Here is a 12,513-nt window from a genome sequence, read left to right on the forward strand (position 1 = left end):
TAACAAAATGATTAACATAATGAGATTTAGTCGATTGCTTCCTCCTCCTCCTCTTTCTCCTGGACCCTTTTCATCAGCCCTATTATCTTAAGGACCATCTATAATGCCAGGCTGTCAAGCTCTTCACAGTTCTTTGGTGTTCACCTCATTTAAAAGATAATTCATAAACAGTTTGGAGGAGGAAAAGCTAAAACAACTAAGGTGGAGAGAGGAAGAATGAACAACAGGAGATGAAAAACAGATTAACCCCTAACCTCACATTAGAGAAAGCTTTAAAAAAAAAATGTTGAATGCCAAATCTCTTCCTTCCCAGCTCTACATTACCTCGTGCCTTTTTACTCCACATTTTATTCTCTTAGCCATTCCCTTTAGATTTCCCCACCCAAAAACAGCCATTGAGCAATTCAGCATTTGCATTCTGATCAACAGAGATGCCAGGAAGGGGAAAGGGGTAATAGATGTAAGAAGGACAAGCATCAAGGGCTTCGGTCCCTGGAAATTACCTAGTATCCCCTTTGACTAGACTGCTTTGGGAAACTGATTCCTACTAGAGATTTTTCTAAGGCTAGTTGCCTCCTCAGGTTTGTAAAGTCTTTCCCTAGGATGTACTCAACTTACTTTTCAGAAAACCAATTCACTCCTAACTTACCTCTTTTACAACTAAAGGTTCAGTAAAGAGTGCTGGGTCTGGAGTCAGGAAGACCTAAGCACAAATTCAGCCTCAGACACTCACTAGCATGTGACCCTGGGCAATTCACTTAACTTTTTTGCCTCAGTTTCCTCAACTATAAAATTAGAATAATAACAGAATCTCCTTCCCAGGATTGTTGTGAGGATCAAATGAGATGCTATTTGTAAAATACTCAGCACAGTGCCTGGCACATAGCACACACTATATAAATTCTTATTCCTCTCCCCATTTTCCTGCATCCCATCTCTAATTCTCACATAAGCATATGGCATAACATGGATTATCAGGGCTAAAAGAGACCATTAAAATAATGTGGCAAAAACTCCTTCATTTTATAATAAGGAAATTGAGATACAATTCTAGGAAATAATTTACCTGAGGTCACATACATGGCTAGTGTCAGAGCTAGAACTTTGAACCCAGATCTTCTGATTTCCAGTAGAACTACCACTCTGAGAAACTCTTACAGACTCCCCTCAGGAAATAATGGGGTACAAGAATCAGCAGATACCCAATCACGCATTTGAAGTAGGAAGCAGCTCCTGGAAACACTTAGAAATGTCAAGAAATCTTTCCCATCTCATTCCCTTGCCTTCCCCCTGGAAGTCTTCCAAAAGGATTTATTGAAGCTAATAGGGCTTAAGCTGCTTGAAGGCAGAGACTGTCCTTTTTCATCTTTCATGTTTGTATCCCTATTATCTTATAGGCAGCTAATAAGTGTTTGTTGCATTGAAATCAAGCTTCTCCCCCTAGCCTAGTAATCCCATTGGAAGTTGCCCCTCCCACTACCCCCTTCTCCATCCCATGTAGCTTCTGGTGGGTGAGAAGATTGGTCCTCTGGCTGAAGCTCTTCCCACACACTCCACAGGAATATGGTTTCTCACCAGTGTGGACTCGGCTGTGGGTAATGAGGTAGGAGCGGCTGCTGAAGCTCTTCTTGCAGTCACTGCAGCCATAAGGGCGCTCCCCAGTGTGCCCCCGCTGATGAATAATGAGGTGTGAGCTCTGGCTGAAGCTCTTCTCACAGTCTCGGCACTTATAGGGCTTCTCACCTGTGTGGACTCGTTGGTGGGTAATGAGATTGGCTCGATGGCTGAAGCACTTGACACAGTGGCTACATTTGTAGGGCTTCTCCCCAGTATGGATGCGCTGGTGCTTGATAAGGTCTGGACTGAGGCTGAAGCATTTGCCACAGTCTCGACACTGGTAGGGCCTCTCACCAGTGTGAACACGCTGGTGTGTGACCAGAGATGAGCTTCGGCTAAAGCCCCGGCCACAGTTCCCGCAGCAGTAAGGCTTCTCACCAGTGTGGCTTCGCTGGTGTGTGACCAGGTCTGAGTTTCGACTGAAGCACTTGGGACAATCCGAACATCTGTAGGGCCTCTCACCAGTGTGTGTGCGCTTGTGGCGGGTAAAGTCAGAGCTGTGGCCAAAGCACTTCCCACAGAGTGGGCAGCTGAAAGGTCTCTCCCCACTGTGGGTGTGCTGGTGGTGGCTGAAGTCAGAGTTCCAGCTGAGCTTCTTGCCACAGTGAGGGCACTGATAAGTTCGCTGGTAATGAGAGAAGTTGGAGATGTGGATTAAATCTTTACTGCTATGAGAACACTTGTAGGGGCTGGGGAGGCCTGGAGGTGGCAGGGGGGTGAAGTCCACAGAACAGGGGATCAGCTCCTTGTTGTCTGATGTACACCAGTAGATAATTTGGGTCGGGGCAGCTACAAAGGCCTTGTTCCCATCCAGCCGGGCTCTGGAAGGTTGTCCTTCAAGTGACCCCGCTTCTCCCAGGTCCTTCCAAATCCTAGGAGGAGTCCCTGGCTTGTCCTCTGTTGGAGAAAGTAAACTATCCATCTGGGTTCTGGAAGGTTGTCCTTCAAGATCCCCCTCTTTTTCCAGGCCCTTCCAAACCCTGGGAGGAGTCCCTGGTTTGTCATCTGCTGGAGAAGGTGAACTATCTGTCCGGGCTCTGGAAATGTGTCCTTTGAGGACCCCCACTTCTTCCAGGCCTTTCTGAAGCCTGGGAGGAGTCCATGGCTTGTCCCCTGCTGGGGAACATGAACAACAGAGTTAGAACGGTGAGGATTGTCTGTGAGCTGTCTCCCTAATTATGTGATCAGGATCCAGTGAGATGGGGCTTATAATCTGAGACCCATCAGAACTCCCTGGTCAGCCAGTCTCATAAGTAGCTATTGGCATATGTTTTAACCCCACTAAAATGTGAATTCCTTGAGGAATTTTTTTGTTTTTGCATTTCTTAGCTCCCCCAGTATTTAGCAGTGTCAAGAACATGCTAGGCACTTAATAAATATTTGTTGACTGACTCTACTTACAGTTATCTTGGGTTAAGTCACCAGAATCCACTGTTCTTTTAACTGGAGAGAACTATCTACCAGCACAGAGTTGTCAGAAAATTGAAAAAAGTTCAGGGAGTTAGAGCTGTAAGAGACCATAGAGGTCATGAGGTCCAAATCTTTTATTTTACAGATGCAGAAACAAGAGGAGTTAAGGTATTTTCTTTTTATTTTGGAGGGGGGAAGGCAAGGTAATTGAGGTTAAATTGACTTGCCCAAGGCCACACAGCTGGTAAATGTCAAGTGTCTGAGGCTAGATTTGAACTCAGGTCCTCCTGACTCCAGGGCAAGTGCTCTATTCACTTTGCCATGCAGCTGCCCCAGTCCTTTTTCATAATGTGTCAGGATTTAAACCCATGTCTTCCTTACTTCATGACCTCTGTAGCTGGGAAAACACTATGGAGGAAAAAATAAGGGGAGAATTGACCAATACAATCCTAAATAAAAGATCATTCTAAAGTCATTTCTGTTTGATTCAGTTTGAACTCAAAGACAATTAGAGCTGAAAGGGACCTTAGAGATTGCCTGACCTAACTCATCTTACCATTGGGGAAATGGCTAATGAGGAAGTCACCTTTCCAAGATATCAAGTTTCCAGTAGCACTGCTAAGACTCTCAGAGATGTGATCTTAGCGCTTAAGCCCACTGCCTTGAGTGTGTATCACATGGCAATTTTGACCTGCTTGACTTCCCAATTCTTGTTAGCTCAAACTGATCTGTGATCCTCTCAAGGTCTATAATCCTTTGGTTCTCATACTGAAAGAGGGTGAATTTCCAAAGTACCAAACATCTGATGAGCATAAGAGCAACACTGAGGATAGGCAGAAGGGTACCAGGATGTCATCCAGACTGAAAATAAACACTTGCCAAATGCAATAATGTTTAAAATGGATAATTCAACACCATTAGCTAAACTCTTGACATTATCAAGAGATTCAATAATGCAGAAAAACCCCAAAAAAAAGGAATTTATTCCAAATGTTTTTTTTTCCTTTCTGGTAAAGAAAAGTCTTTCTCTCTTTGTCCATAAAGTTTGGGTATGTTTAACATTCTGGGAATTCATACTCAACAAATTCCTGATAAAAGTTACTGGAAAACTATCTAGCTTCCCCATCCAGCCTCTCCCACCCACTTAGGGATAAATAGAACCTCTTCTGAAACAAAGGAAAGCACAAAACTAAAAAAGATGGGCTTTCTTCCTCTCTTACCTTGCTGTCTTTCCTGACTCAAGGGCCCCCCCTTTTCCTATGTAGGGGTAGAGGAGAAAAGAGGTGAATGGAAGAGTTAAGTGTTTTGTTTTATTTTTTATTTCCAAGATTTTTCCTGGCAGTTTTTGCTGCTATAGCGAAAAGGTGAGAAATTATGCCTATCAGAGCTAGAAGGAACCCAGTTCTACCCTCTAATTTTATGGATGAGGGAACAGAGATAAAATGTCTCACCCAGAGTCACCCAGTGAATGAGACTACCAATCCCCAAAATTCTTAGCTTAGTATCTCTTCTAACACACCAGTCTACCTTCTGAGCACAGGTGGTACTGAAACCAACAAAGGACTCAATAAGAGAAGCAAGAGTAATTTAACTTGAACTTGAGACAAGATTTACCATAGAGAATCAAACATTCCCTAAGGTGCTCTAACAACCATCTTTTATAGACTCATAGAATTCTAGCCCAGGAATGAAGTTCAGAAACCATTTTCTCAAGCTACTTAATTTATAAATGAAGAAACTAAAATTCAGAAAGATCATGCAGTCAGTAAGTGGCAGAGCTAGAACCTATTTTGTTTTGTTTTTGAGATCAAGTCTCCCCTTCCTGCCTAGGCTGGAAGTTTAGAGACTATTCACAGGCTGACCAATATGACTAATTCACCCAGGGAATTGGACCTATCTGTTTCTGTCCTGGCCTAGTTCATTCCTCCTTAGGCAACATGGTGTCCCATCCTCTACCTCATTAACAGGATCCACTACACTGATGCGAAATAGTGAGAAAGGGGGCAGCTAGGTGGCGTAGTGAATACAGCACCGGCCCTGGAGTCAAGGGAGCTTGATTTTAAATCTGGCCTCAGACACTGACACTACCTGTGTGACCTTGGGCTTAACCCCAATGGCCCTACCTTCCCCCCTCCAAAAAAAAAAATAGCAAGAACACGCAATGGGCATAGCTCCCTGAAGCTCAGAACTCCCAAGAATAAGAGATCTTTCAGTTCTAGCCTCCCTAGTAAATGGGATCCCAGATGTATACCATCATGCCCAGCTCAGAGACAAAATCTGAAACAATCTCTTCAGGCATCCAATCTCTGACTTTCCCCATTATAACATTATATATCCCACATACGGCCGCTAGGTGGCGCAGAGGATAGAATGGCTAGAGGGCTGGATCTAGAATTCAGAAGAATCAAATCTCTCCTCAGACATTAATCATATAACCCAGGACAAGTCATTTAACCTCTGTTTGGCTCAGTTTCTTCATCTGTAAAATGAAGATAATACCACCTACTTGCTAGGGCAAAGGCAAGTAAGAAGAAAATGAGATAATATTTTGTAAAGCATTTTGCAAACCTTAAAGCTATTGTTATAACTGGGCTGGCTCTAGATGAAGGCCAATAAGGTAACCACCCAAAGATTTTTGAAAGCCCCAAACATCTCCATCACCAACCTGCCTTTGGGGACCCTGTTCCTTTCAATGTGGCCAGGGAATACCATCATTACAAATATTTTCAGTTTCATAACAAAGATGGATATGTTACAGAGTCACTATTAAAATGAAACTCAGTCCCTTGATGGTAGAAATGGGAACACTGAATGAAATTCCTCTTCCCTGTGTTTATTAGGTTAGATCAATTTACTAAAGCATCTTAATCATCAATCTTAAATGAGAGAATATAAGATACAGAAAAAGTAAGCTGCACTTGGCTGTGGGGAAAAGAGAGACCTAAAGCAGCCACAGGACCATAGATTTAGAGCTTGAAGATCTTAGAGTTCATTAAAACCAACTTGTGACAACTGAGGTAGACAAATTCATAAATAGAGGTGACCAAGGTCACACAGCTAGTAACTGGTCTGGTGAGATTCAAGCCCAGGTTCCCTGAGCCCCTAGATCCAGTATCCTTTCCACTACACCAGGCTGCTTCCCAGGTAGGATGAGAAGCATTGGACACTGAGACAGACCCAGAACAAAATGAAGCCCAAGGCATTTTTCTGGCAGTGGGTGTTGAATACTATAGTCCCCACATTATAATTGTGATCAAAGCAATAATAGATAGGCTTTATGAAATATGTTCTTTCTCACTCACAGCCTTTTCTTCTTGAGCATGAACCCACCTCCCCCAAATTATTTTCTTCCTTTCTGCTACCAGTTTCCTCACCTATGCAGAAGAATAGGATTCTTTTCTTTTCTGAAAATTCCAGGTCATCAGGTAACCATGGTTCTTCACCTCGTTCTAAGCATAAGATGAGCTCTGGTTTGGGCATGGGAAATCCTGCTTGAAGAGAAAGAGAATCAGATGAGGGACCTAGGTAACCATTAGACTCTGCTTTGCCCCCACCCTGGACTCTGACTTCTGAAAGCCCAGACTCAGGCAGTTTTCCAATCCTTGCTCTCCTCTCTCCATCTCAGATTCTCTGCATCCTCCCCACCCCTGTTCCCTCCACATTTACTCAGTCCTCCTCCCTCAAAAATATTTAATGGCTCTTCAGTGCTGACAATTCAAAGTTCTAATTTACTAGAAAAAGAAAATAACATATACATCATCTGTCCAAACGCTTCATTTTGAAGGCTCAGTAGGATGAAGCTCAAACTTCTGAGTCTGGCATTCGAAGCCCTCTGAAAAGTACCCCAACCTTACCTTTCCAGGCTTTTCTCCTCTACTTCCCTATCTGACCCTTCTAGTTCGGCAAAATTGGATCACTTGTTGTTCCTGCAAAGACGCGGTTAGAGTTTTTCTAACTCAAAGTCTTTGTAGACATTATTCTCCCCACATGAATTGTCCTCCCTATATTCTGTCTGCTTACCTGGATTCTACATCTCCTTCAAGGCCCAGCTCAAGTTCCACCACATCCATAAAGCCTTCTCTAATCATCCCAATCCATATACATCTCTCCTTCTGCTAAACAGCTGTAATATTTGCTGTCTAAATTATGGTTCTTAGCCTTTTCTGTATCATGGACCCCTTTGACATTCTAGAGAAGACTACAGATCCCTTCTTAGAATGATGTTTTAAAAACAATTGATAATTGAAGGAAATTATACATTTCTGTGCTAATGAAAATAATGATAAAAATTTTTTTGCCCATCCAAATGCATGGACCCCCCAAAACTCATCTAAACCAAGTTAAGAATCCTTATTATACAGAACAGATTAAGAACCCCTAGTCTAGACCATAAAAATAACATAGCATAAACTGCCCACCTCCCCAAGACTGCAAATTCTTTGAAGGTAGCAATTACATCTTATGCTACCATCCCCTTAGCACCTAGTACCTAGCACAATGCCTTATCACTAAGAGGTGTTTAATAATTGATGATGTAAGCTTGGATTATTTGGAAGAGAGCCCCAGCCTCTGAGAAGAGTGTCCTAGAAGACAACCATCATATTATCCTATAAACTGTTCCTTTGTGTCTGAAACACAACACTAGACCAGATGGACTAGGATCAACTTGACCTAGTGTGGTACTAATTCTTATTCCTGGCTCCCAAAGACATCAAACATCTCAGTGCATATTGTGTCCCTAACCTACCACCCTCCCATTCCTCTCATCAGCACTTAGCAACTATTACAAGACTCTCGAAAGAATCTGCAAAGGGAGGAAACATAACTCTGGCTTCACTCTCCTCTCTAATCTCAATCCATGAATGAATCAGTTCAGCTCTCTACTATTCTGTCAAGTCCTTTGCTTACACATTGCCATACTCTAGCCATGGATTACTTCCACCTACCACTACTTCTGTTATATTCATGGGCTGCTGAAGGAAGTCACAAAACCTTGCTGAGAGGGCTACTACTAAATTTATGTTATCTGGGCCCTCACTGCAACAAGGCAATTCTAATCCTCATTAATTTATTTTCTATCCCACTCCCCATAACAGCTGTTTCAATCTTTCTCTTCTCCCCTCAAGTCAAACACAGGACCCCCTCACATCATCATCTCAGCTAATGACCTCACCTCATACTTCACCAAAGGGACCACACTCCCTCATCTCCCCATCTCTTCATATCACTGACATTTGACCCTCAACATCTCCTTTAGCCTCTAATAAAGAGGTTGCCATTCTCCTTGACAAGGCTAATTCCTCTACATGCCATTCTCTTCGATTTACTTCAACACAATATCCCCATTATCATCTCTCCCTCTCAGTCCTTCTCTATCAATCTCCCACTCTCCCTGTCAAAATCCCCTCTGTCAATACCTCCCTGTCAGTCTCTCTACTATTTCTTTCCCTGAAAGGAAAGATGCCTAAACATACTATCTCCACCATTAGACCATACCATCCCCACTAGCTATCAGTGTCTCATTTCTCCTCTTCTCAGCTAAATTCTGAGAAAATCTTCTGCACTGACTACTCTTATTTCTTCAGCTCTAACTCTCCTTTAAACCTTCTATAATCTAGTTTCTGACATCATGCAACTGAAATTGCTCTCTCCAAAGGCACCAATAATCTCTTAACTGCCAAATCCTATAGATTTTTATCAATTCTCATGCCTTTTTCACAGCATTTGACAAAGCTGACCATCTTCTCCTCAAACAAAATCTCTCTGAGTTTTCATAATACTGCTCTACCATGGTTCTCCTGTCCAAATGCTACCCAGTCTCCTTGGCTGGATCTCCCTCCATGTCATGCCTATTAACTGTGAGTATACTCTAAAGTTCTCCTCTGGATTCTCTCTCTCTCTCTCTCTCTCTCTCTCTCTCTCTCTCTCTCTCTCTCTCTCCCTCTCTCTCTCTCTCTCTCTCTCTCTCTCTCTCTCTCTCTCTCTCTCTCTCTCTCTCTCTCTCTCTCTCTCTCTCTCTCTCTCTCTCTCTCTCTCTCTGTCTCTCTCTCTCTCTCTCTCCCCTCCCCCCCCATAATCTCATCAGCTTCCATGGCTCTTATCATCTCTATGATAATTGATAATATAATCCCAGCTCTATATATTTAGCCCTAGTCTCTCTCTCCTGATCTCCATACCCTTATCAGCAAACTGTCTAGTTAGTATTTCAAACTGACTGTCTTGTAGACATCTCAAATTCAATATGTCTGAAACAGAGCTCTTTATTTTTTCTTCAAAACCTACCCCTCTTCCAAATTTCCTTATTTCTATCAAGGGTACCCATCCTTGCATTCAGCCAGTTGGAAATTTCCATGACATCTTCAACTCCTCATTCTCACTCAGAATACATATCTAATTAAAGTTGTCAAATCTTATTACTATCTGCACAACTTCTCTCGTATACATGGTCTTCCCATCCTAATCCAGGTTTTTATCACCTCTCACTTTCTATTCCAATAGCCTCTTTGTTTCCCTGCTTCAAGTCTATCCTTGCTCCATTGTGTCCCTCATATAGTTGCCAAATGTTTTCCCTAAAATCTAAGTCTGCATATGCACCCACACACACACACAAGCACACAAAAACTCCAGCCATTCCCTATTTCTTCTAGTATCAAACATAAACTTCTATTTGCTATTTAAAGTTCTTCATAACCTGGCCCCTTCCTATCCTTTCAGTTAATTTTTTGTTTTGTTTTGCTTTGAGGTTTTTTGCACATCACTCCACACTCGTCAGTCCAGATATGTTGCTACTCTTCACACACATTACTCCATTTACTTTCCTTACGTATGTTCACTGCTTGTCCTTCATGCCTAGAATGTTCATCTTTCCCACCTTTCCTTTAAAACTCAGCTCCATATTACCTTCTTCAAGAAGTCCATAATGGCCTTCCCCTACCTAAGTGGCTTCTCTCTAATATTACCTTGTGTTTATATTGCATATACTTATATATGTGCATGCCCCCTCACTTCATTAGAATACAAGTTCCCTAAAGAAATGGATTTTTGGAGGGGCGGAGCCAAGATGGCGGAGTAGAAGCACCACCCTCCCGCAGCTCCGGCTTCCAACCTCCCCCATCCATGTAAAAAGGGGACTCTAAACAAACTTTGGAGCTGCAGAACCCACAAAATGACACAGAGAAGCTAACCTCCCGCTGAGAACAGTCCGGCAGGCTGGCAGGAATCGGCCAGCGCAGCGCTCTGGGAGCCGAGCCCAGCCCCATGCCCAGGCTTTAGCCCCAGGGCAGGCCTGACCAGCCGCCAGCCAGAGGGATTCCAGATCAGCAGCAGCTGTGGCCGTTTCCAGATTTATCAACACATAGATGCGAAGGACAAGGTGAGAGGCCAGTGCATTCTGGACTTTGGGACCCAGTAAGTGGGAGTGCGTGGCTTTTACCCCCGGGGCGAGAAACCGCTGAGATGCCAGCACAGCCTGCCAGTGCCACATGGCGGCTTCAGCTCCTGGCCTGCAGAGTGTAAGGGGACCAAGCACCAGTCTGGGGGGTCATCGCTCTTGCTTTAACCTGCTTGGATCTGGATTGCAGTCTAGGGTAGAGGTCCTGGGGTGTGTGTCCAGCTTGCCAGAGCCTGTGGAGACCTCAGAGAGGGCACCCATCTAATACCTCCTGCAGCTGAGAAAACCCCAGCGTTTGGGACGAAAACTCCCCTGTCTGGTGGCAGAGTCCTACTGTGGCAAAAAGCCCAAAAGTCAAATCATTGAATGGCAAAATGAGCAGGCAAAGGAAACAAAGCAGACAGAAGATTCCAACATTACACTCCTATTTTGGGGATAAGAAGGAGCAAGGCATGGAACAGGAGGAAATCAGTGAAGTCAGAACTCCTGCACCAAAAGCTTCAAAGGAAAATACAAGCTGGTTACAGGCCATAGAGGACCTTAAGAAGCAGATAAAAGAAGTGGAGGAAAAATTGGGAAGAGAAATGAGAACAATGCAAGAAAATTATGAAATGAGAGTCAACAGCCTGACTGAAGAAAATAATACCTTAAAAAACAGACTGACTCAAATGGCAAAGGAGGCTCAGAAAGGCAATGAGGAGAAGAATGCCTTAAAAAGTCGAATTTGCCAGATGGAAAAAGAATCTCAAAAGCTCACTGAGGAGAATCATTGCTTCAGAATTAGATTGGAGCAAATGGAAGCTAATGACTTTATGAGAAATCAAGATGCTGTTAAACAGATGCAAACAAATGAAAGAATAGAAGGCAATGTGAAATATCTCATGGGAAAAACCACTGACCTGGAAAATAGATCCAGGAGAGATAATTTAAAAATTATTGGACTGCCTGAGAGCCATGACCAAAGTAAGAGCCTGGAAAGCATCCTCCAGGAAGTTCTCAAAGAAGACTGCCCTGATGTTTTAGAACGAGAGGGCAAAATAGAGGTTGAAAGAATCCACCGATCACCTCCTGAAAAAGATCCCAAAAAGAAAACTCCTAGGAATATTATAGCCAGTTTCCAGAATTCCCAGATTAAGGAGAGAATATTACAAGCAGCCAGGAAGAAACAATTTGAATATTGTGGAAACACAATCAGGATAACCCAGGATCTGGCAGCTTCTACAGGGAGGGATCGAAGGGCCTGGAATGTGATATTCCGGAGGTCAAGGGAGCTGGGATTAAAACCAAGAGTCACCTACCCAGCAAAACTGAGTATCCTGTTTCAGGGGAAAATATGGTCATTCAGTGGAATACAGGACTTTCAAGCATTCTTGCTGAAAAAAACAGAGCTGAATAGAAAATTTGACATTCAGATACAAGAAGCAAGAGAAGCATGAGAAGGTAAACAGGGAAAAGAAATCATAAGGAACTTATCAAAGATGAACTATTTTTTTTTTTTTAAGCAATTGGGGTTGAGTGGCTTGCTCGGGGTTGCACGGCCGGTTGTTGTTTCTGGGTGTGGTGCTGGGTGTCTGGGCCCGGATTTGATCCGGGTCATCCTGGCACTGAGGCCGGTGCTCTTGCTTGCTGAGCCACTTGGCCAAAGTTGAACTATTAACATTCCTACATGGAAAAACAATAATTGTAACTTATGAAACTCTTCTCAGTAGTTGAAGGGATTAGAAATATATATTATATATATATATATATGTCTTTATATGAGGGTATGCAGGCATATGAATACATATGTGAATGTGTGTATATATGTTTACAGGTATACATAGATAGAGGGCACAGGACCAATTTAACAGGAAGGGATGATACTTAAAAGGTGAAATTAAGAGGTGAGAGGGATATAATGAGAGGAGATGGGGAGAGACAGAGTGGGGCAACTATCTCATACAGAAGAGGCAAGGGAAAATGGTTACAATGGAGGGGCAGAATAGGAAGGCAAAAGGGAATGGGTCAACCTTATTCCTATTGAATCTGGCTTGAGGAGGGAGGGAAATACACACTAAATAGGGGATCTCACCCTCCAGGAGAATGGGGGGGGGGGG

The 12,513-nt window shown here is 43.2% G+C and overlaps 1 protein-coding gene across 1 annotated transcript in view; it reads right to left on the reverse strand.

Moving 5' to 3' along the window:
• Positions 1–1,167: 1,167 nt before the first annotated feature.
• LOC138150285 (zinc finger protein 436-like) overlaps positions 1,168–12,513 on the reverse strand; it is a 26,496-nt gene continuing 15,150 nt past the window's right edge. Inside the window, exons 3-4 of the mRNA XM_069073698.1 lie at positions 6,402–6,515; positions 1,168–2,733 (exon numbers count right to left, since the gene is read on the reverse strand). Of these exons, the coding sequence (XP_068929799.1) occupies positions 1,427–2,733; positions 6,402–6,515 (1,421 nt within the window). The 3' untranslated portion in view covers positions 1,168–1,426. The remainder of the gene's footprint in view (positions 2,734–6,401; positions 6,516–12,513) is intronic.

The sequence above is a fragment of the Petaurus breviceps genome, unplaced genomic scaffold, assembly GCF_028583685.1.
Source record: "Petaurus breviceps papuanus isolate PSGF00001 unplaced genomic scaffold, PetGlider_PUasm1.0 90865, whole genome shotgun sequence".
Taxonomy (NCBI): domain Eukaryota; kingdom Metazoa; phylum Chordata; class Mammalia; order Diprotodontia; family Petauridae; genus Petaurus; species Petaurus breviceps.